Source organism: Oncorhynchus kisutch, linkage group LG17, assembly GCF_002021735.2.
Source record: "Oncorhynchus kisutch isolate 150728-3 linkage group LG17, Okis_V2, whole genome shotgun sequence".
Classification (NCBI taxonomy): domain Eukaryota; kingdom Metazoa; phylum Chordata; class Actinopteri; order Salmoniformes; family Salmonidae; genus Oncorhynchus; species Oncorhynchus kisutch.
The window spans coordinates 67,911,249-67,936,232 of record NC_034190.2 but is presented as its reverse complement, the minus strand read 5'-3'; the positions used below and the strand labels follow the sequence as shown (position 1 = coordinate 67,936,232).

At 45.7% G+C, this 24,984-nt stretch overlaps 1 protein-coding gene across 6 annotated transcripts in view; it reads left to right on the top strand.

Moving 5' to 3' along the window:
* The window catches only part of LOC109908163 (IQ motif and SEC7 domain-containing protein 2), a 70,588-nt gene extending 45,845 nt beyond the window's left edge, over nucleotides 1-24,743 (top strand). For 3 of the 6 annotated variants that reach the window (XM_020506695.2, XM_020506696.2, XM_020506698.2), the window contains 13 exons: nucleotides 12,176-12,482; nucleotides 12,644-12,964; nucleotides 13,145-14,190; nucleotides 14,355-14,516; nucleotides 16,657-16,779; nucleotides 16,928-17,094; nucleotides 17,440-17,579; nucleotides 17,778-17,903; nucleotides 18,079-18,178; nucleotides 18,404-18,565; nucleotides 18,787-18,978; nucleotides 19,336-19,385; nucleotides 19,851-24,743. In XM_020506695.2, the coding sequence (XP_020362284.2) occupies nucleotides 12,176-12,482; nucleotides 12,644-12,964; nucleotides 13,145-14,190; nucleotides 14,355-14,516; nucleotides 16,657-16,779; nucleotides 16,928-17,094; nucleotides 17,440-17,579; nucleotides 17,778-17,903; nucleotides 18,079-18,178; nucleotides 18,404-18,565; nucleotides 18,787-18,978; nucleotides 19,336-19,385; nucleotides 19,851-21,041 (4,087 nt within the window). In that variant the 3' untranslated portion in view covers nucleotides 21,042-24,743. Of the gene's footprint in view, nucleotides 1-11,008; nucleotides 12,041-12,175; nucleotides 12,483-12,643; nucleotides 12,965-13,144; nucleotides 14,191-14,354; nucleotides 14,517-16,656; nucleotides 16,780-16,927; nucleotides 17,095-17,439; nucleotides 17,580-17,777; nucleotides 17,904-18,078; nucleotides 18,179-18,403; nucleotides 18,566-18,786; nucleotides 18,979-19,335; nucleotides 19,386-19,850 lie in introns of those variants that run through there. The other 3 variants (XM_020506697.2, XM_031794437.1, XM_031794436.1) reach the window with 3 other exon arrangements.
* Nucleotides 24,744-24,984: the final 241 nt, after the last annotated feature.

The following is a 24,984-nucleotide window of genomic DNA, read 5'->3' as shown; positions in this document are numbered from 1 at the left end:
AATTATAAGTGAAATAATCTGTCTGTAAACAATTCTTGGAGTAATTACTTGTGTCAAGCACAAAGTAGATGTCCTAACCGACTTTCCAAAACTGTAGTTTGTTAACAAGAAATTTGTGGAGTTGTTGAAAAACAAGTTTTAATGACTCCAACCTAAGTCTATGTAAACTTCCGACTTCAACTGTATGTACAATATCACTATGTGAGTAATGTCTGTGAGGGAACATATTTTATGTTGGAGATTTTCAGAGAGTCAGTTAGATGGAGGAGTGGAATTAGTGGATGGAGTGTAGGAGGCAGGAGAATGCTGGAATCTGACAGATGAATGATTTGTTTGTTCTCCCACAGTATTCACTTCTTCTGAGTTCTACAATGAAAGTTATTCAACTCATGGGTAAATGTGTTCATTTCCTGTTACAGACATGATGTACAGTAAGAGCGATTGTATCTATGTTTCCATCATTACTAGAATATAGCTGTTTGATGATGTGACATTATCACCAAATAGCGCTGATGGTTCATACACAACATTGCCATAAGTATGTGGCCTTCCCCAAACTGTTGCCACAAAGTTGGAAACACAGAATTGTCTAGAATGTCATTGTATGCTGTAGCGTTAAGATTTCCCTTCACTGGAACTAATGAGCCTGAGCCATGAAAAACAGCCCCAGACCTTTATTCCTCCTCCACCAAACTTTTGGCATTTGGCACTATACACTGGGGCAGGTAGCCTTCTCCAGGCATCCGCCAAACTCAGATTTGTCCGTCGGACTTCCAGATGGTGAAGCGTGATTCATCACTCCAGAGAACGCGTTTCCAAGGCTCCAGAGTCCAATAGCAGCGAGCTTAACACCACTCCAGCCAACGCTTTGCATTGCGCATGGTGATCTTCGGCTTGTGTGAAGCTGGTCGGCCATGGAAATCAATTTCATGAATCTCCCGACGAACAGTTATTGTGCTGACGTTGCTTCCAAAGGCAGTTTTGTGAGTGTTGCAACTGAGGACAGACGATTTTTATACGCTACGCGCTTCAGCACTCGGTTGTTCTGTTCTGTGAGCTTGTATGGCCTACCACTTCGCGGCCGAGTTGTTGTTGCTCCTACACGTTTCTCCTTCACAATAACAGCACTTACAGTTGACCGGGGCAGCTCTAGCAGGGCAGACATTTGATGAACTGACTTGTTGAAAAGGTGGCATCCTATGCCAAGTTGAAAGTCACTGAGCTCTTCAGTAAGGCCGTTCTACTGCCAATGTTTGTCTATGGAGATTGCATGGCGGTGTGCTCATTTCTATACACCTGTCAGCAACGGGTGTGGCTGAAATTGCCAAATCCACTAATTTGAAGGGGTGTCTACATACTTTGGTAAATACAGTGCATACAGTACACTCGGGGGCGACAGGGTAGCCTAGTGGTTAGAGTGTTGGACTAGTAACCAGAAGGAAGGTTGCAAGTTCAAACCCCCGAGCTGACAAGGTACAAATCTGTTGTCCTGCCCCTGAACCCACTGTTCCTAGGCCGTCATTGAAAATAAGAATTTGTTCTTAACTGACTTGCCTAGTTAAATAAATAAAACATTTGGAAAGTATTAACACATTTTGTTACATTACAGCCTTTATTCTAAAATTGATTAAATTGTTTTTCTCCCTCATCAATCTGCACACAAAACCCCATTATGACAAAGCAAAAACATTTTTTAATTTTTTTTAAATGGAAATATCACTTTTACATAAGTGTTCAGACCCTTTACTCAGTCCTTTGTTGAAACACCTTTGGCAGCCATTACAGCCTTGAGTCATCTTGGGTATGTCACTACAAGCTTGGCACACCTGTATTTGGGGAGTTCCTCCAGTTCTTCTCTGCAGATCCTCTCAAGCTCTGTCAGGTTACATGGCTGTGTGCTGAAGTTTATACACCTGTCAGCTGAAATAGCCTGAATCCACTAATTTGAAGAAGTGTCCACATACTTTGGTATATACAGTGTAGCTTACATAAACTCAAGTCTGTTGTTGTTCTCTCTGGGTGGCTGGTCAATGGTGTTTTCCTTTGATGGGTCTTGAAAATGATTGTTTTATTCTAGCACTATTGCTGAAGTATAATGCTTGGGTTACTCTCAACTCCGGTGTCTGTCTGTGAGCTCTATTGTGGAGACAGAACAAGGAAGAGGTGAGGGAAAAGTGAGGGTTGAAGGACAGACAGAGACAGAGGAGACAAAGGAGGTGGCATATGAGAGGAGGCTGTTAAAGTGACATGTGGTCAGTCACAGTGCAGATCAAAATCATGGTCTCTCATCGATGGCAGGGAGCTCATGTGGTTTTAATGTCCCATTCACTCTGACCTGTTGTGGACCCATGAGATATGCTGCTGCCCTGCCTCTGCAACACACGCAGGCAGGCTGCCCATCAATAATGAATAAGGTGGGACACAATGGAACAGGCAGCAGGGGCCAACTAGCGAGGAGGTGACACTGTGTTTCACACTGCAGACAATACATCTCTTCCCCACTCACTTCTCTCCTCCTCTCCTCTCTGCTTCTCATCACATATTGTCAAAAGCACCTGCGGTGTCACACATCTGTTCCCCCAGAAAGCCTCCCATTGGTTTCTAATCCGAAATGAATCTGAGGTGAAGAGAGTTATGTTGGGACCTTCTGAGTGTAACCTACCTGTAGCACCACAGGCGGCCTCAGTCAGTAGCAGCACTGTAACAGGACTACACAAGGTTCATCCATCCGACATGAGGCTCTGATGTCATCTGTGCTATGGCCACCCTCGTGATTTATACAACAAACGTTTTACCAGTGGCGTGCCGTGGGCCTGGGGCCTGGGCCTTCAGTGAAGTCCTACACAGTCCCACCCGAATTAATCCACCTCTTATTACCATCATTATGGTGCCATGGCTCTAGACACTATACATTTAGACAGAAACGCAGTATAACCAGGTGTTGCGTCACCTTGAAATTGACATTTTTATTCAGAGAATTGCAGGGGAAGAGTACAATACCTTTTCATTGTGCAGCTTTGTTGCCCTGCGCGCTTGTTCGTTGAGCTGTAGATCCACTCGGGTGTCCACAAAAGTTTTCAAAAGCACCATTACTTGTAAGTGCCCAGCCGTACTTTGGTGTCTCGTTGCTGCCTTGGTTAGACAACTCAAGTTCGCAAAGCCAGTGTGGCTCCAAACACCAAATCGATCACTTGCAAATAATAGGCATTCCCAGCAGTACAGTTTGCAGTGCTTCTCGGAGCCTATGAGCCATTGATAGCGCTCGTAGTTGGAACTTTGAAAGTGGCGAACGAACCCCTTTCCAGCCTGTGACAGGCTTTGTAGCGTCGGCGTCGACCTCTCCTGACAATGTCTAACTTTTCTTGAAAAGTTTGTCTTGAGAATGGCGTTATAATTATATCCTCGACCAAATCGATATCTTCTCCTTCCGCCATTGTGGGTTGAAAAAACAGCTTAGTAGTACACAAATTAATTTGTTTATCAAATTCAGTTTCCTAGTTCTGAGATTCTGCATAGACCTGCCCATATAGGACCTGCCTCTCAATATTGGTAATCCAATCAAAAGACGTGCACGCACTACGCCTGCTAGCTGGCTCCTGTGTAACAGTGGAGCCAGCCAGCAGGCGTACAATAGCCAACTCTAAAGCTGATTGGTTGACACTAAATTTTAATTTCCATTCACTTTAAGCTACAAGTGCCAACACTGTTGATTCTGAAGGCCTGAGGGCAGATTTTAGACCCCTGGCAACACATGATGGCTGAATATGATTGGATAAAAGATCTAACATAAAGACCAGCCCTCCAAATCTCAACCTGGGGCTGGAAGCAGTGCAACCAAGAGGAAAGCTATGAAATGAAGAGTATAACTCTTACTCTGGGGAAGAATTTAATACATATTTGTGGGAAAATATATTTAAAAAAAATTATATTCTGATGATGTTTAGGCCAGCAGAGAAGGCCTTGCTGGCCCTGACGGCCCACCACTGCGTTTAACTCACACATCCGTTGTTTTCTAAGTGTATTATGTAAACACAGACACAGTTATACCATGGGAAAAACATGAAAATGCTGTAGCACCCATGGAGTTATCAAGACAGAGCAAGGCTGACTTCAAATGCTCTCATCCATAGGCAGCGTGTGAGTTTCAAGTTTGTGGAAGCAATTTTTTCTTCACCATTTGCATAGTAATGTACGATAGGCTGCTATTCTTAATGTGATAAGTAGATTGCATAGTCATAATTTAGGCTAATAATAAAACTCAGTCACTGTTAGCAAAACAGACAGTTCTGAACAATGTATGCCTGAGTGTGTCATGACATAGAGTAGGCCAAATTAGAGATATTTCTTCTCCTATCTTTGCATGGGAAAAATGTGGCATTTTATAAACACATTTCATGCAATTTCAGAATGTAGGGGGGACTTGACCCGCCCTGTCCCAAGTGAAAGTTGCACCCCTGGGCCTAGGCCTATTTAACTGCTTTTCACTGACCGCTGAAATTCAACAATCAGTTATTTGGTAGGCTATTTGTCCTGCACACTACCCAAATTGCATGCTTAAAACAATCCACAGCTAATTTGTTTAATAACCTAATGACACTCTGTGGCCATATCATGCTTTCTGGCGGTGTATTTTGAATTATTTTATTTATTTATATAGAGGCACAAGTAATTCTAAAGCTAATTTTGACCAATTTAATTCAACTTACTTTAGGGGAAGATAATCTTACACAAGCCTATTGGATGCACTGCCTTTGCCGACATCAATGTGAAAGTATCCTATGCATAAAACAGTTGGCATGTTTACAAGGCCGAGTTCGAAGGCTAACATCAAATTCAAAGCAATCGGTGCACTGCCTAAACGGCTGACCGTTCAGGCAGCAAACTGTCTGGCACTTTCTCTGCTCTCTGCTTTCTTAAAATGAAAGAAAGGCGTGCAGCCTGGCAGTTACTCTCCCAAAGCCAGCCAAGCAATAGGCTAAACAGCCTTTGCATTTTAATTGGGATTGGAATGATTTGTCGAGTTTTTTGTAGCCTACTTTTACATTTTTGGTCTTTAAATAGGGTATGGCAACTGCCCTGGGTTTGAGTATGAGCTGCGATGAGGAGAGGAATACAATGAAAGAGGATGTTCAGACAGTTATCATCAGTAGCCTAGAAAGCTTAGGTTGTTTTTTCATGTGTGATATTATGTAACCTATGTTTAGATATGGCTGGGAGACAGACATGAAAAGGCCATCTGTGCCCTCCTGTGTGATGTGGCAGCCAGCGTGGTGTCCCTATCTTGGTGTATAACTGTGTGGCTTTGTCACCAACTTCTGTGTCCAAACTGTCCATGTTTTCCACTCCATAAAAGGGGCACTGGTTTTCGTGGTGCACTGTGGTAAGTCGCAGACTATTTATACAGTAAAAGGGAACACAGACCTGCAATAGAGACTGGGTGTGTGAGTTTAGTCTCTAACTACAGTAGTCTGCCCAGTGTTATACATTTATGTGCTGTATGTATAAACACTGAGAAGATCTGTTGAAACACACACTTGTAGGATTATGGTTATGATGACTGTCCGTCACTCAAAGCCCACAATGCATCTACACCCACCTAAACGATGTTAACGGTCAATCCATCGTCATGGCAACTATGCTCCTCATCCCATCAGCTGCCTCCCCACCCACATAGGTCTCACGGCAACCGTCACTATGCAACCCCCTCCTTCTCTGTTTCTCCATTTGTGAGGATGCGGGGGCAGAGAAAGAAAGAGGGATTAGAGAAGCTGGAGTGAGAGATGATGATACATCCAGAAAAATCTGATTTTTAAGTAGAGTGGAGATGTTGAGAGGGTGGATTTCAACGAAGCTTGAGATCTGTAGAGCTGCTAAATAATATTACATTCTTAGAGAAGTCTGATTAAACATAAATAGACTAAAAGGAAGTTGTCTTTATACACAAGGTACATTAATACAGAACATCTTGCTGTTCTAACATAACTTTAGATACATCAAATCAAATCAAATGTATTTATATAGCCCTTCGTACATCAGCTGATATCTCAAAGTGCTGTACAGAAACCCAGCCTAAAACCCCAAACAGCAAGCAATGCAGGTGTAGAAGCACGGTGGCTAGGAAAAACTCCCTAGAAAGGCCAAAACCTAGGAAGAAACCTAGAGAGGAACCAGGCTATGTGGGGTGGCCAGTCCTCTTCTGGCTGTGCTGGGTGGAGATTATAACAGAACATGGCCAAGATGTTCAAATGTTCATAAATGACCAGCATGGTCGTATAATAATAAGGCAGAACAGTTGAAACTGGAGCAGCAGCACGGTCAGATGGACTGGGGACAGCAAGGAGTCATCATGTCAGGTAGTCCTGGGGCATGGTCCTAGGGCTCAGGTCCTCTGAGAGAGAGAAAAAAATAGAGAATTAGAGAGAGCATATGTGGGGTGGCCAGTCCTCTTCTGGCTGTGCCGGGTGGAGATTATAACAGAACATGGCCAAGATGTTCAAATGTTCATAAATGATCAGCATGTTCGAATAATAAGAAGGCAGAACAGTTGAAACTGGAGCAGCAGCACGGCCAGGTGGACTGGGGACAGCAAGGAGTCATCATGTCAGGTAATCCTGGGGCATGGTCCTAGGGCTCAGGTCCTCCGAGAGAGAGAAGGAGAGAATTAGAGAACGCACACTTAGATTCACACAGGACACCGAATAGGACAGGAGAAGTACTCCAGATATAACAAACTGACCCTAGCCCCCCGACACATAAACTACTGCAGCATAAATACTGGAGGCTGAGACAGGAGGGATCAGGAGACACTGTGGACCCATCCATTACCTCTTATAGTTTAAACACAAGGTACATCAATACAGTACCTCTTATAGTTCAAACACAATGAGGCCGCCATCCCCGTCATTTGCAGGAGGGAAAAACGGAGAGATCATGGACGAGTAGCCAACGTACAGTCAATAGATAATAAAATATACGAACTACGAGCACGTATATCCTACCAATGGGACATTAAAAACTGTAATATCTTATGTTTCACCGAGTCGTGGATGAACAAAGACATGAATAACATACAGCTAGCGGGTTTTAAGCTTTTTCGGCAGGATAGAACAGCGGCCTCTAGTAAGACAAGGGATGACGGCCTATGGATATTTGGAAACAACAGCTGGTGCACGAAATCTAAGGAAGTCTCAAGGTTTTTCTCAACTAAGGTAGAGTATCTCATGATAAACTGTAGACCACACTATTTACCAAGAGAGTTTATATCTATATTTTTCGTAGCTGTCTATATACCACCGCAGACCGATGCTGGCACTAAGACCACACTTAATGAGCTCTATCCGGCCATAAGCAAACAGGAAAACGCTGATCCAGAGGTGGCGCTCCTACTGGCCAGGGACTTTAATGCAGGGAAACTCAAATCAGTTTTACCGAATTACTATCAGTATGCTGAATGTGCAACCAGCGGAAAATAAAATCTAGACCACCTTTACTCCACACACAGAGAGAGGTACAAAGCTCTCCCTCGCCCTCCATTTGGCAAATCCGACCATAATTCTATCCTCCTGATTCCTGCTTACAAGCAAAAACTAAAGCAGGAAGCACCAGTGACTCGGTCAATAAGAAAGTGGTTAGATGAAGCAGATGCTAAGCTACAGGACTGTTTTGCTAGCACAGGCTGGAACATGTTCCGGGATTCTTCCGATGGCATTGAGGAGTACACCACATCAGTCACTGGCTTCATCAATAAGTGCATCGATGACGTCGTCCCCACAGTAACCTTTCGTACATACCCCAACCAGAAGCCATGGATTACAGGCAACATCCGCACTGAGCTAAAGGGTAGAGCTGCTGTGTTCAAGGAGCGGGACTGTAACCCGGAAGCTTATAAGAAATCCCTCTATGCCCGAACCATCAAAAAGGCAAAGCGTCAATACAGGACTAAGATTGAATCGTACTACACCGGCTCCGACGCTCGATGGGTGTGTCAGGGCTTGCAAACGATTACAGACTACAAAGGGAAGCACAGACACGAGCTGCCCAGTGATAAGAACCTACCAGACGAGCTAAATTACTTCTATGCTCGCTTTGAGGCAAGTAACAATGAAACATTCATGAGAACACTAGCTGTTCCAGGATGACTGTGTGATCACGGTCTCCTTAGCTGATGTGAGTAAGACCTTTAAACAGGTCAACATTTAGAAGGCCGCAGGGCCAGATGGATTACCAGGATGTGTAATCCAAGCATGCGCTGACCAACTGGCAAGTGTCTTCACTGACATTTCCAACCTGTCCCTGACTGAGTCTGTAATACCAACATGTTTTGAGCTGACCACTATAGTCCCTGTGTCCAAAAACAATAAGGTAACCTGTCTAAATTACTATCGACGCATAGCACTCACATCTATAGCCATGGAGTGCTTGAAAGGCTGGTCATGGCTCACATCAACACCATTAATCCAGAAACCCTAGAACCACTCCAATTTGCATACTGCCCCAACAGATCCACAGATGATGCAATCTCTATTGCACTCCACACTGCCCTTTCCCACCTGGACAAAAGGAACACCTATGTGAGAATGTTATTCATTGACTACAGCTCAGCGTTCAACAACATAGTGCCCTCAAAGCTCATCACTAAGCTAAGGACTCTGAGACTAAACACCTCCCTCTGCACCTGGATCCTGGACTTCCTGACAGGCCGCCCCCAGGTGGTAAGGGTAGGGAACAACACATCCGCCACGCTGATCCTCAACACGGGGGCCCCTTAGGGGTGTGTGCTCAGTCCCCTCCTGTACTCTCTGTTCACTCATTACTGCATGGCCAGGCACGACTCCAACACCACAGTGGTAGATCTGATCACCGACAACGATGAGATAGGGAGGAGGAGGAGGTCAGAGACCTGGCAGTGTGATGCCAGGACAACAACCTCTCCCTCAACGTGATCAAGACAAAGGAGATGATTGTAGACTACAGGAAAAGAAGGACTGAACACGCCACCATTCCCATCGATGGGGCTGTAGTGGAGCAGGTTGAGAGATTCCAGTTTCTTGGTGTCCACACCACCAACAAACTATCATGGTCCCAACACACTAAGACAGTCATGAAGAGGGCACGACAAAGCCTACTCAAGAGACTGAAAAGATTTGGCATGGGTCCTCAGATCCTCAAAAGGTTCTACAGCTGCACCATCGAGAGCATCCTTACTGGTTGCATCACTGCCTGGTATGGCAACTGCTCGTCCTATGACCGCAAGGAACTACAGAGGGGGGTGCGTATGGCCCAGTACATCACTGGGGCCAGGCTTCCTGCCATCCAGGACCTCTATATCATGCGGTGTCAGAGGAAGGCCCTAAAAATTGTCAGAGACTCCAGACACCCTAGTCATAGACTGTTCTCTGTTCTCTGGAATATCTACATTTTCGTACAGAGAACCATTATCAGCAACCAACACTCCTGTGTACCAATAAAATGCTAATTGATCATTAGAAAACCCTTTTGCAATTATGTTAGCACAGCTAAAAAATGTTGTGTTGATTAAAGAAGCAGTAAAACTGGTCTCCTTTAGACTAGTTGAGTATCTGTAGCATCAGCATTTGTGGGTTCGATTACAGGCTCAAAATGGCCAGAAACAAAATACTTTCTTCTGAAACTCATCAGTCTATTATTGTTCTGAGAAATGAAGGCTATTCCATGCTAGAATTTGCCAAGAAACTGAAGATCTTGTACAACGCTGTGTACTACTCCCTTCACAGACAGTGCAAACTGTCTCTAACCAGAATAGAAAGAGGAGTGGGATGCCCGGTGCACAACTCAGCAAGAGGACAAGTACATTAGAGTATCTAGTTTGAGAAACAGACGCCTCACAAGTCCTCAACTGGCAGCTTCATTAAATAGTACCCGCAAAACATCAGTCTCAATGTCAACAGTGAAGAGGTGACTTCGGGACGCTGGCCATCTAGGCAGAGTTCCTCTGTCCAGTGTCTGTGTTCTTTTTCCCATCTTAATCTTTTCTTTTTATTGGCCAGTCTGAGATATGGCTTTTTCTTTGCAACTCTGCCTAGAAGGCCAGCATCCCGGAGTCGCCTCTTCACTGTTGACGCTGAGACTAGTGTTTTGTGGGTACTATTTAATGAAGCTGCCAGTAGAGGACTTATTTTTCTTATCTTCTTAAAGCATTGTTGGTTAAGGGCTTGTAAGTAAGCATTTCAGTGTAAGGTCTACACCTGTTTTATTCGGCGCATGTGACAAATACAATTTGATTTGATGTACATCAATACAGTACCTCTAATAGTCCAAACACAATGTACATCAATGTGAAGTATAGTACAAATGTAACTGATGAACACTTATTGGCCACTACCATTTCTCAAGTAACAAAATCAACATCCCAACTGAAATCTTTATCTGAACTGAGCTGCAGTGAGGTGGACTTTCCAGCAGTGGTCAGAGATGTATCGCTGTACATCTGGCTCCAGAGTGACTCCTGTTGTTATTACATAACATGCTAGGGTCCCATGGTTTCAAACGGCCTTTCACAGTATTGTGGCCTTGTTTCACCCTCTTTATCAGAGAAAACGTGTATTTCTTGGTACAGGAAATGCTGTTAAAAACCACATTGACGTGGGTACACAGCTTCCCCTCCTCTGATGTTCTGATTACTAAGGTGTTGTAACATCAACACTCTGTTGCTATTGCACAAATAACATAGTATTCTCAACCTCAAACTAATGTGTCTACTGTGGCTGTGTAAGGATCATTGGTGTTCTGTTTCCATAGTCCTCCAAAGTGTTCCTTCCTGTCAAATATTTTCTGTCAGCTCCACACCAACACAGGAAATCACTGCTTCTCAGGGGAAGAGAATGAGATAAACAAGAAAAAGGGAGGACCAAAAAGAGAAAGAACATGTCTTTCCAAATTGTTGTACCCTAGTCCTACAGAATGTGTTGTAACCACTTAGGTATTTTACAATGACGTTTGTCTGCCTCATAGTCTGAATATAGCTTTTACCACATACATTTGCACACTGCCAGTTTTAGTTTCCCTGTGCCTCTGCTCTGTCATTATGTTTTCTTCAGGGAGGGAGAAAGAACCAGAGGGCAGCGCCTGGACAGAGGGGGTGTGGCAAGGGAAGGAAGTCAAGGCAGGAGCATATGACTGTGGTGAAATGGTTACTCACTGACTGCCTGACTGACTGACTGACTGGCTGACTGGACTGGCTGACGGTTGCTACATGGGATAGAGAGCAGGATAGTGTTGGATTACCTGGAAGATCAGGCCTGAGAAGACTGTTGGGCTTTACTGTATATGAGGCTGTTTCTGTTTCTACATGCCTATGTGTTGCCTATCTCTAGTTATTTTGTGCAGTAGGTCATTATGTAGGTTACATCAGACAGGTATATGTTGTAGTACTGTACAGGCCTAGTGGGAGACCTTTATATTTTTATATGTATACGTGTTTGTTTCATAATCTACTGTATTTGTCAAAAGTACAGTCCTGTGCGTCCATGCGTGTGACCTTATGGTAAAGACTGGGTCTTTCCGGTCAGGTATGGAGTTAGTGGCATGTGGCAGTGGAGTGTGTTTATGGCTAATGACTGCCCTAATGTGAAAATACTTGTTATTTTCCTGTATGTCAGAGAGAGAATGTGAGACAGAAAGAGAGAGAGACTCGCTGCTAAAAAGACAAAGAAATGGAGAGAAAGAGAGAGAGAGAGAGAGAGAGAGAGAGAGAGAGAGATGTCTGAACAAGGGTGCTGAAATGCAGTAGTACATTAATATCACAGGGAGTTTGTCCGGCCTGGAAAGAAGGAAAGAAAGAGACAGAGAGAGAGGACAAAAAGAGAGAGAGAGTAGAGAGAGAGAGAGAAAGGGCAGAGACCCTGTCACCTGCAGGACTTTGGTTCACAAGGCAGGAACCTTCACATGATTCTGTCAGCTCCAGTGGAAGGAATATTGTTTTTGTGTGTGTGTAAGTTCGTTCCTCTTCCATCATGAGATCCAGCAGGAGAAGTTTCCTGCTACGCCGGTCTAATTTCTGCATGTATGTGACTTAACTGTTAGTGACAATACAACTGTGTTTGGGACTGGAGATGGTTTGGGGCTGGGGATTACTGCAGTAAAGTATGTCCCCTTTTCATCAAGCCCTTTCCCCTTTCATTCATCCTTCTGTACCCAGTGTGGAAGCAGATACCCGATGTGTGGAGCCGCCAGGGCCCCACATAGACGGCCCTTACAGCCAGACCACAGCGTACCTGCGTGGCACCGAGCGCTACAGTGACAACAGCAGGTGTCCTGGTCCTCCAGGCCCCCGGGGACTTCCGTGTGTGGCCCCTCCCAGCTCGGCCAGCCTTGCCTGGGCACTGCGAACACGTCATCAGCCTGCCAGTCTGGCCCTCCGCAAGCAAGAGGAGGAGGAGAACAAGAGGTGCAAGGCCAGTCTCTCTGACAGCTATGAGCTCTCCACAGACCTACAGGACAAGAAGGTACATGTAGGCCTGCCCTGAAGTGTGGTTAGAGTACATAAACTATGGTTTGAACTGTGAAAGAGAAAGAACAAGCATGACAACATGCATTACTTTACTGGCAGTGAGTGTTGTGGTAGCCCTGTCTATAACCGCTCTGTCCCCTGTTCTGTCTCTGTCAGGTGGAGATGTTGGAGAGAAAGTACGGTGGCTCCTTCGTGAGCCGCAGAGCAGCCCGGACCATCCAGACGGCCTTCCGCCAGTACCGTATGAACAAGAACTTTGAGCGCCTCCGCAACTCCGCGTCCGAGAGCCGCATGACACGACGCATCATCCTGTCCAACATGCGGCTGCAGTACTCATTTGACGACCGCCAGGCGCAGCAGCAGGGGGCCGGAACACAGACAAACTTCACACACAGTGTGGGTATCGGCCCTCCTCATTCACCTGACACAGAGCGGACAGGAGACTACACACACCTAGAAGACTCCTTCTCCAAACAGGTCAGTCAGACAGCTGGTTCTTTAACTACAGCAGTAATATGTTGAATCGGGTGGCTGGTTAAATCTCCTCAGTTGGAGATTCTATTCAATTCTATTCCTGTTTGAGTCTTTGTTTTGTCACACTGCCGGTTGAGTATCTGTACCTAAAAACTGTACTGAGCTTCCTCTCACCATGTACAGGTAAAGTCCCTGGCTGACTCCATAGATGACGCCCTGACCTGCCGTGGAGGGCGGGATGACTCCCAAGAGGGTAGCAGGGAGGGCGGAGGCATCAGTGATGACTTTGGGGAGTGTGTGTGGAGCAGCAGCAGTAACCCCTCATCCCGCAGAGGCCTGGGTGAGAGATCCCGAGGAGGTGGAGGAGGCCTCAGCATGCACGGAGACAGCACAGCCACCTCCTACAGTGATGTCACTCTATACATGGATGACTGCATGCCCTCCTCGCCCCTGTCTCTGGACCGGGCCCCCAGCAGCACAGACACAGAGTACTGGGGCCCCAGGGGAGGCGTGGGGGGCCGTGAGGACAGCAGGGATACTGAGGGAGGGGGTAGTAGTAACAGTCGTCGCAGCACCCCCTGCACGGAGTGTCGAGACTACCGTCTAAGGGGCGCCCACCTGCCCCTGCTCACCATCGAGCCTCCCAGCGACAGCTCCGTGGACACTAGCGACCGTTCAGACCGTGGCTCCCTCAGCAGACAGATCTATGAGCAGGAGCCAGCAGGAGGAGCAGGCTCTCCTCAGGGAACCCTGAAACACTCTCCTAACACTCCCCGCCCTGTCTCCACAACAGCAGCGCAGGGCCAGACCCGGGCCCCTGGCCGGGGCCCCCCCCTGCCCACTCACATCCCCCATCACGTGGCACACCACCATCACCACCACCCTCACCACCACCAGTACCCAGACACCCCCTCGTCATCGTCCTCCCCCCAGCAGCCCCCCACCACCCCCCTGTCCTCCTCCTCCTCTGCTGCGCTGCCCCCTGGTGGCCTAGAGCAGCCCTGTCTGTCTGACGGGGACAACGACTCTCTCAATTCCACCACCAACTCCAACGAGACGGTGAACTGCAGCTCTGGCTCCTCGTCTCAGGACAGCTTGAGGGAGCCCCTACCCCCTCTGGGCAAGCAGACCTACCAGAGAGAGAGTAGACACAGCTGGGACTCACCGCCATTCAACAACGACGTGGTGCAAAGACGCCAGTACCGCATCGGACTCAACCTATTCAACAAGTAAGACATTTGCAATCCATTCATATTTTACTACATAAACTACATAAAACAAACAGCCACGTATCCCAATCATTGAAAGTAAAACCTTCAAAATAGGTAGGATATAGCGTCAGGGGAGTCGTTCTCTTTGTTGTCCTTTTCTGATTGGTCTCTCTGGTTCTCAGGAAGCCAGAGAAAGGGATCCAGTACCTGATCGAGAGAGGCTTTGTGTCCGACACTCCGGTTGGGATCGCTCGCTTCATCCTGGAGAGGAAGGGCCTGAGCAGACAGATGATTGGAGAATTCCTTGGTAACCGGCAGAAACAGTTCAACAAGGACGTACTGGAGTAAGTCTGGGGATGAGGGAGGGAGAGAGATAGAGGGGTATAATTCAGAATGGGAATATACAGTAATGGGATAACAGGGGATTACTAAATCCTTCATTTAGAGGGGATACATTTCTATAAATCTATTCTATCCTTTTATTTTATTTTTATCCTGTGATATTTCCTCATTTTAGGGTATTACTGGTAGTTAAGGTTCTTACTGATACAGTGCATTCTGAAAGTATTCAGACCCCTTAACTTTTTCCACATTTTGTTATGTTACAGCCTTATTCTAAAATATATATTTTTTCCCTCATCAATCTACACACAATACCCCATAATGACAAAGGAAAAACAGGTTTGTAGACATTTTTGCAAATGTATTAAAAATAAAAAACTTAAATATTACATTTACATAACTACTCAGACCCTTTACTCAGTACTTTGTTTAAGTACCTTTGGCAGCGATTACAGCCTCAAATCTTATTGGGTATGAGACTACAAGCTTGGCTCACCTGTATTTGGGGAGTTTCCCCCATTCTTCTATGCAGAGCCTCTCAAGCTCTGTCAGGCTGTACAGCTATTTTCAGGTCTCTGCAGAGTTATTCAATCGGGTTCAAGTCCGTGCTCTGGCTGGGCCACTGAAGGACATTCAGAGACTTGTCCCGAAGCCACTCCTGCGTTGTCTTAGTTGTGTGCTTAGGGTCGTTGCCCTGTTGGAAGGTGAACCTTCACCCCAGTCTGAGGTCCTTAGCCCTCTGGAGCAGGTTTTCATCAAGGATCTCTCTATATTTTGCTCAATTCATCTTTCCCTCAATCCTGACTAGTCTCCCAGTCCCTGCCGCTGAAAAACATTCCCACAGCATGATGCTGCCATCACCATGCTTCAGCGTAGGTTTCCTCCAGACATGGCGTTTTGCATTCAGGTCAAAGTGTTCAATCTTAGTTATATCAGACCAGAGAATCTTGTTTCTCGTGGGTTAGGGTTAGGGTTAGGGTTAGTTTGCCTTTTGGCAAACTCCAAGTGGGCTGTCATGTGCCTTTTACTGAGGAGTTGCTTCGGTCTGGCCATTCTACTATAAAGGCCTGATTGGTGGAGTGCTGCAGAGATGGTTGTCCTTCTGGAAGGTTCTCCCATCTCCACAGAGGATCTCTGGAGCTCTGCCAGATTGACCATGGGGTTCTTGGTCACCTCCCTGACCAAGGCCCTTCTCCCCCGATTACTTAGTTTGGCCGGGCGGCCAGCTCTAGGAAGAGTCTTGGTGGTTCCAAACTTCTTCCATTTAAGAGTGATGGAGGCCACTGTGTTCTTGGGGACCTTCAATGCTGCATACATTTTTTGGTACCCTTCCCTAGAGTATTTCTGTTTTAAATTTTTAATACATTTGTAAAAATGGCAACAACAAAAAACTGTTTTTGCTTTGACATTATGGGGTATTGTGTGTAGATTGATGAGGGAAAAAAAATATTTGATCCATTTTAGAATAAGGCTGTAACGTAATAAAATGTGGAGAAAGTCGAGGGGTCTGACTACTTTCCGAATGCACTGTATATATGGGGCTTAAAACCATCTCAGCTTTGCAGATTTTAGATAATATATTCTGATATTGCCCCCAGGTAGCTTGTTTCTGGTCACAAGTTCAGGAATGGCTGAAAAAATCTACAAATAGCACTGCTGGGAGATTTGGAAAGCCATAGTCAATCAATCAACAATATAATAATACTATTAACAAAAATATGAATCATTAAATAACAATCTGTGGATACGATGCGATTAGAAAGCTTCAAACATATGTAAAATATCATAACACAGTTGAAAAAGATGAAAGCATGAAAATCTAAAGAGGTGGCCTAAGGAGATAGGTGGGATGGGCTGAGAGAAGCTGAGGGGATCTGGAATAGTTATGACTGATAACACTATATATAGGGTACACATGGTATGTACTATCTATCCAAATTCAATGTATATATAAAAAAATAAAAATAAATTACATAAATGTAAATTTATGTAAAATGTTAAAAAGCTGTGAAAAAAAATATATAAAACAGAAATGTCCAAATGTTGTCGTCCGAGACGTGGGGGGGGGGGGGGGTTTAAAAAGTCCTTGGGGAGGCTACTGTTAAAGTGTTGACTGTGTCTCCTTTGTGGTGTGTGTTGTAGTTGTGTGGTGGACGAGATGGATTTCTCTGGGATGGACCTGGACGATGCTCTGAGGAAGTTCCAGGCCCAGATCAGAGTTCAAGGAGAAGCCCAGAAAGTAGAGAGGCTCATAGAGGCTTTCAGGTGTGTTTACAATGTATTCCTGTTTACGTGTACAATAGTCGTGCTTTGCCAAACTCATGGTTCTACTACGTTGTTAGAGTGATAGAGAATGTGTGTTGCTTTTGGAAATCTCTCTTAAGATTTTACAACATATTCTTCTTTCTCCCAGTCAGCGGTACTGTGTGTGTAACCCAACGCTGGTCCGCCAGTTCCAGAACCCAGACACCATCTTCATCCTGGCCTTCGCCATCATCCTCCTCAACACGGATATGTACAGCCCTAACGTTAAGGCAGAGAGGAAGATGAAGATAGAGGACTTCATCAAGAACCTCAGAGGTGCGGTTGGAACAAACACAACCATACACATGCGCACAAACAAAATAATCATGTAACATTAAACTTAGCATATGGCTCCCCCTGGTGTTGGGAGAAATACAATTCTCAGGCTGTCACCCAGACTATAAATTAGCAGGGTACTGTGATAAGTTATGACTATTGCCACTGCGTTTGTCTAATCCTTTTGGCTTGTATGAGTTCTGGGTCATGACTCATACCTCCCAGATAATGCAAGTCTTGGGCCTTTTAATCAAATGAGCACCATAATACAGCAGGAAATAGACTGAAATAGGCATTTATACATGAACACGTAACAGCCTGTCTCTTTCTCTGCATGTCTTCTAGGAGTGGACAATGGCCAGGACATTCCCAGGGATCTGTTGGTTGGGATCTACCAGCGCATCCAGAAGTGGGAGCTAAGGACCAACGACGACCACGTGTCTCAAGTGCAGGCAGTGGAGAGAGTCATAGTAGGCAAAAAGCCTGTGAGTTGTCTGGGCTTGAAATGTAACTGTAGCCCCGTGTCATTTCCCTGTTTAGCCTGCGAGGAGCTGTATAGTACTAGCTGTTGTTGTTACATGTTACATCTTTGACAAGCTGTAATACCAGTACATTCTTTGTGTTACTGCTCAGCCATAAGGAGATTTAATACTAAACTCGTTTTCTTTTTGTGTTTTGTGTAGGTGATGTCTCTGCCACACCGCAGGCTTGTATGCTGCTGTCAGCTCTATGAGGTGCCTGACCCCAACCGACCCCAAAGGACAGGAGTTCACCAACGGGAGGTCTTCCTGTTCAATGACCTGCTGGTGGTAAGGCTTCCTGTAACACGTCCTCATAACAATGGGAATTCCTATGAGAGCGTCCTACTATGGCTATGTAGAGTTGGAGACCACCAGGCTATCCTAAACAATATAGAAATATGTAAGAGTGATTTCCTCTTTTCCCCTACCTAAACAACCATATCTTCTCCATTTGCTTCCTCAGGTGACTAAGATTTTCCAGAAGAAGAAGACTTCTGTGACGTACAGTTTCAGACAGTCCTTTCCTCTAGTGGAGATGCAAGTCCACATGTTCCAGAACTCCTGTGAGACCTTGTTCCCATCTCAGCCTGCTCCTCATATGCCTTACACAACTCAACCATCCATCTAGATACTACATTAACTGTCCCCTCTGTACACTAGGATTCCCTTTCACTCCCTTCACTCTGTGTGTGTGTATCTATATGTCTATGCCTGCCATCATAGGTCATAAAGTTAACAGCCATACAATAAATGTTGTGTTTTCATGTTCCTCTCTGTCTGTCACCCAGACTACCTCCACGGTATCCGCCTGACCTCAGCAGTGTTGGGTGGGGACAGTAAGGTCCTTATCGTGTTCATGGCTCCCAGTCAGCAGGACCGCACCCGCTTTGTCAGTGACCTGAGAGAGAGTATAGCTGAGGTGCAGGAGATGGAGAAGTACAGAGTAGAGTGTGAGTACACCTCCCCCTGTTAGTCATTATGGGGAACTACAGCTGTGTGTGGCTCGATGGAGTAACAGAGTGGCTATTGCTTTCCTGTATCTTACCCTATCCACCTGTAAGTGAATTACAGGAAGACAGGCAGTGATGTGGGAGTATTGCTTTTAACTACTTATATTGTCAATCTCTCTCTCTTTCTCTCGATCTCTCCCTCGCTCTCCTTCAATCCGTAGCTGAGTTGGAGAAGCAGAAAGGGGTGATGAGGACTGGCCTGCTGACCGGCTTGGTCGGAGGCGGAGTGGGGGTGAAGGGTGAGGTGGTGAACGGCACCCTGGGAAGGCCCAGTCTAGATGACAACTACTCTGCGGGAGAGGGACTGAAACGCTCCGCACTCAGCTCATCTCTCCGAGACCTATCAGATGGAGGTGAGACACACACACACATACACAAACCACTCCCTCTTGAAAAGTGTGTCTTTTTCTGATAAAATACTTTCACTAATCCTGCTGGTTGATAGAGATATGCTATTTTTTCTGGCTGACTGGGTTCTTTCTAAGAATGAACTGAAATTCTTCAGACACTATAGTCTAGACACTGAGAGAGTACACTACCCATGGGACTGCTTTAGATTTCTCCTTGCTTTGCCTCCTGGTTGCACCGTGTTCTATTTCCTCTGGCACATGAATACACAGTATGTGCTGCATCTCTGCAAGCTCACTCGGAAACATTCTGTTACTGTATTTCCCCTCTTCCGCAACCTGCCTCTTCCTGGCTGGGTGCAGGGAAACGTGGTCGCAGTAACAGTGTTGGCTCCCTCGACAGTACCATGGAAGTAAGTCTGAATGGACTAACTGAATTGTGCACCTACCCCTTTAATACCTGCCACTCAAGCATATAGCCATCCCAGTACATTCCTTTAATAGAGCCATAAATGTGAAGTCATTCCCCTCGTTTTTGACCCTGACCCATCATTAGCATGTTCTCTGTGTGACGTGTGTGACTGACGTGTGTGATTGACGTGTGTGACTGACGTGTGTGACTGACGTGTGTATGCATGTGTTCTGGAATGTTCTTTGCCTCTGGGCTCTCACAACTGCCTGTGCATGTTTTTGTTCTCAACTCGTTCTTCACAATTCTTGCATTGTTTGTTTGTTTCAATGGTTTGTTGTTGATGTGCAGGTGTTGTGGTGTTTGTAAACTGACATACTCATTGCAGTGTTCCAGTGATTTGTAATATGATGTCATACTGTATGTATGTTTGCAGAGCTCCTCCTCAACTGTCCTTCCACTTCCTCAGGGTTCCATCATTAGCAGCCCCCGGCCCCACCAGTGTTACCCGGTTCCGGGCGTGATCCCAGGCTGCTACCCTACAGAAGACTACCGGCCGCATCGCCCCATCCTGAGCCCCGGAACAGGGGTGGGGGGTGGGCCGGGGCAACAACAGACCGCTGCTGGGATGGGAGTTGGAGGGGTTCCCAGCAGTGTAGAGAGAGCAGGAGTGGGGAGCGGCCCTGGGGGGGGCAATACGGGCTCCTTCCTGGGCTCTCTATTCGGCAGCAAACGCGCCAAACCGCCAAGTCCCCTTATACCACCGGGGCCACCCTACCCCGCCCCTGTCCCCCCACCCACTACGGGAGGGCCCCCTCCTCACTCCCCATCATCTCTGTGCCAGTCAGAGGGGGGCCCTTCCAAGATCCAGGCCCTGCATGCTCAGTACTGCCACACGGCCGTCGTGCAGCCCCCTCCCCCCTACTACCATCACCATCGCTACCACGTCCAAGCTGGCCCTCCTCCCTTGCCAGGCGGGGGCATGCCCCCTCATATCCTTCAGAGAGGGCCGCTCCCCTGTCGCCCTCCTTTTGGCCCCCCTCACGCCCAGCTCCAGCAGCTGGCCCATCTCTCCCAGTTTTCCCAGCATGGCATGCAGGGTCGCTACGGCAACATAGCGGTGGGCTGTCCTCCCCCCCTTTCTCCTCACTCCCAACATTCCCAGAACCCCCAGTTCGCCCTGTACCACACGCAAACCCCACAATCTATCAGGGGAGGCGCTGTGCCAAGCAAACCTCCTCTAACTTTGTCTCACTCCCACCCGCACCCCCACGCACACTCCCACACCCACCCCGGGCACCCACTCAGTGCCGCGCCACACCCCACCGCCCACCCACATCAGTCTCACTTCATTTTTGGCACGCTGCCCCACCAACATCAGCACCAGCAGCCGCCCGCCTCCGTCAACGCCCATCACGCTACGTCCGCCGCCCAGTATCAGCCCCAGTACCCTCCTCTCTCTTCCATCCCCCCTCCCCCACCCCACTCCCCTTTACCCCCCCCTTCTATCCCCCTTACCCCTCTTACGCCTCTCTGCCCTCACCCCCCCCAGCACCCCGGGCAGCCTCAGCAGGGGCCCCAGGTGACGGGGGCTGGGGCGACTGGCACAGGGGTCAGCTCCAAATCCAAACCTATCAACCGGATCAGCACGGTAGTGTGAGGAACAGAACATGGGGGCACAGAGGGCAGAGGTCAGAGGGCACGATGGAGGAAGTGGGCAGAGCTAGGACCAGAGATAGAGCCAGGGCTTGTAGAGGTGAGCAGGACAGCAGCAGCAGTAACAACAGCGCCAGTGACAAAAAGAAACGCAACTTATTTCGCCTCTGCTACTTTCATCTCCGCTTCCCACACATGTAGACAGAGAGACCAGAAGAGAGAGTTGGAGCTGGATAGCATGCATATACCTGAACATACAAACATACCTTCACACATACAGTACAGGACACACAGGCAGAATCAACACACATAAAGCAACAAAAAAAACACATGTATGCACACAAATATGTTTGTGTATAGTATAGGCAAAGGCTAGCACAATCATGTATTTAACACATACACTCAGTGGTCAGTTTATTAGGTACACCCATCTAGTACTGGGTCGGACCCCACTTTGCCTTCAAAACAGCCTGAATTCTTCAGGGCATGGATTCTACAAGATGTCGGAAATGTTCCACAGGGAACATTTGGCCTCACGCAGTTGCTGCAGATTGGACGGCAGTACATTGGGTTTGGTCATCAACAATGTTCAGATACACTGTGGCGTTCAGTCGTTGCTCAATTAGTTTAAAGGGACCTAACGTGTGCCAGGAAAACATTCTCCACAACAGTACACCACTACCACCAGCCTGTACCGTTGACACCAGGCAGGATGGATCCATGGGCTCATGCTGCTTATGCTAAATCCTGACTCTCCCATCAACATGACGCAACAGGGATCGGGATTCGTCAGACCAGGCATTGTTTTTCCACTCCTCAATTGTCCAGTGTTGGTGATCGCCCACTATAGCCGCTTCTTCTTGTTTTTAGCTGATAGGAGTGGAACCTGGTGTGGTTGTCTGCTGCAGTAGCCCATCCGTGACCAGGATCGACGAGTTGTGCATTTCGAGATGCCGTTCTACACACCACTGTTGTACAGCGCCGTTATTTGTCTGTCTGTTAGCTTGCCATTCTCCTTCGACCTCTCATCAACAAGCTTTCACCCAACAAGTTTTAGCCCAGAGGACTGCAGCTAACTGGATGTTTTCGCACCATTCTCTGTAAAACCTAGACACTGTAGTGCATGAAAAGCCCATGAGGGAGGCCGTTTCTGAGATACTGGATCCGACGTGCCGATCATACCACACTCAAAGTCACTCAGATCACTCGTTTTGCCCATTCTGTTCGATCGAACAGTAACCAAATGCCTCGATGCCTGTCTGCCTACTTTATAGAGCAAACCACAGCCACGTGACTCGCTCTCTGTAGAAACGATACATTTTTCTGAACGGGTGGTGTACCTAATAAACTGGCCACTGAGTGTATACTGCAGTTGTATAGAGTTTCCGTTGCAGTTTCTCAGGTGTATTCTATAAGCTCTCAGCACACAAATTCATAAGGGAGAGTCACAGGTAGGAGCAATGAGGTAGATTGTTGAAGTTGGCAGCAGGCAGGAAAAAGCATCACACACACACACAATTAACCATTTCTATAGCCATAGAACGGATGCTAGTAGTAAATGTACAGTAGAGGGCCTATAACCCAGTGTTTCACTGTCTGAAGTATTATTGGAAACTCTGGACACTGCCAAGACATGAGCTTGAAACTGTTTTAAACACAGGTACCAACATGTAATTGTGCAACGTTATTAATTGGACAAATCTAGTCTCTCGTAATGAAGGAAGCAACCAAGATTTGGTTCTCTGTCGTCGAGATTCGGATAATGCTGACCAATAGTAAGACCAACCCCACCCACCTGGAGCTGAAAAAGTCTTCAACGCTAAAGACATTCCAGCAGGGTTGTGCATTGTAAACAGCCATTGAGGATAGTTGCAAAAAATGTCTCTTGACTTTGCAATAATTTATTCAGCTTAATGTCTTTGTTAATTTCCATGGCAGGTCTTCATCACTGAAAGGTATCCTTTTTGAATGCAGACCTCAGAGAAATGTTGCTTTGTCTTAAACTTTTATGACTATTGCACGGTTCAATAGCAGTCTTAGGCTCTATAGTCTTCTACATGTTAAGAGAAGTCATCTAATTTCATAAGATTTACATGCATTCCCTATGGGGTGTGTGGATTAATGATACTACAAATCATATTTTTGAATGTTTTTAAGCTTTTTTTTGCTGTTGAATAAATGTTACATATATACTTGCTATGAGTATGATGAATATTGTCTAATTACATAACTGTTTTGATCCAGTGATTAATTATATATAAATAATTGATTGATTAGATGTTTGATTATAAATGATTATACAGAGGATATATACACATGTATTAATTCCCTCATACTTTTGACATGTAATGAGGGTGTTATAAAGTGTGATTTCTTTTTGTTCTCTATGATGATTGCCATCGATAACTTCTATTATCAGTTATTATTATTGATTGTTGAAAATATTAGTTCATATTTATGATTATTTTTGTTATAATATAGTTGTGTACCCTCTCTATCTCCCTCCCTTTCTTCTGAACTTACAGTGGCAGTGTCTAAAAATGGGGTCATTGGATTCTAAATTCACCTTAACAGATAGGTGACCATTTTAAATTACGTCTATGTAGTCTTATGTGTTTTGAATCAACTCTTTCCAGACCCCTTCGAAATATCCTCTTAAGGGCTTTGACCTTTGACCTGGTCATGTACAATGACCCTCCTTTAATCGGTGACCCTGCCGTTTATGTTCTCTCTATTATCAGGAGACTCGCTTACAAGCATCAGGTCTTGTTGAGAGTTTCTCACATGGCGTGTGTTTGGACAGTATATGTCTTTGAACAAGCACGCTTTGTAATGCAGTTTTGTGATTTTGCACATGTGGTGTCTTAAAGTCAGAAATGGCATTATTTTTAAAACGCTCCTCCCATACCCCCTTGCCAGTCCTCAGAGAACTCACCACCACCCAAATACCCTTCACCCCAGCAACCTTACTGAATGTGCTTGTCATTAGATCAAACAAGTTTGCTCATCTTCTTCTCTATCATCTCTGTCGACCCCCTTTTGAACCTCCTCTCTCTGTCCTTCTATTGCACTGTGTTAGAACAATGCTGGGTTTGAGAAGGGACAAAAGGGAATGATTACATTTTAGGATGGTAAGATGTAGTTAGAAATGTTAGACAATACTTGTTAAAACTAAGATACAGATTGACTTTAAAATCCAGAATAGGAGTATGTGGGGGTGGTTAATGTTGAAGCTTTGTGTTGGCTATTTCCTGTCTAATTTCCTCTGTATTGTACCTTTGTGAACCCTCTTGCATGAATATATCTGCACTTATTGAATGGATTGTACTGTATAAACATGAATGTACATATTATATTACAAATACTTAATAACTTTGGAAATAAATATTTCCATTTTGTTATTAAGGTGTGTGCGTGTGCGCGTGTGAGCGTGCATGCCTGCGTGTGTGAGAAAGAAAGAGGAGCAGGGGGACTTTGGTCCGATTGAATATTGAATTATTTTTATTTTAGACTGAAGGTTAGATAATAAATTGAAGAACTGAAATGTTTGTATGTCAGAGCTCTAATTGATATTATTTTAAACATACAACAAGTATGATCCTAAGAATTTCATTTGTGTATGTAGTAAGTGTAAACTGAAAGAATAGAGAATTGAGATGTGAATATTTATTGCTTTTGACATATTAAAAAGTGTCCTTGCAGTGAAGTGATCTTCTGTCTTTTATTGACGTCTTCTTGACAGCAAATGTGATGGATGATGAACACAGCTCTATCATTGGGCTTTCTAAACCCTGTTTTACAATGTGATCAACAGCACCGTCTAGTGGCTAAACGCAATTTCTGCCACCCATGATCATGATGTCCCTGGGACGTGATGTTCTTGGAACAGGTATTATTCTTGAGACTGATTGTAGGTGTGATACTGAATGCGGTCCCTAGGACTGGAC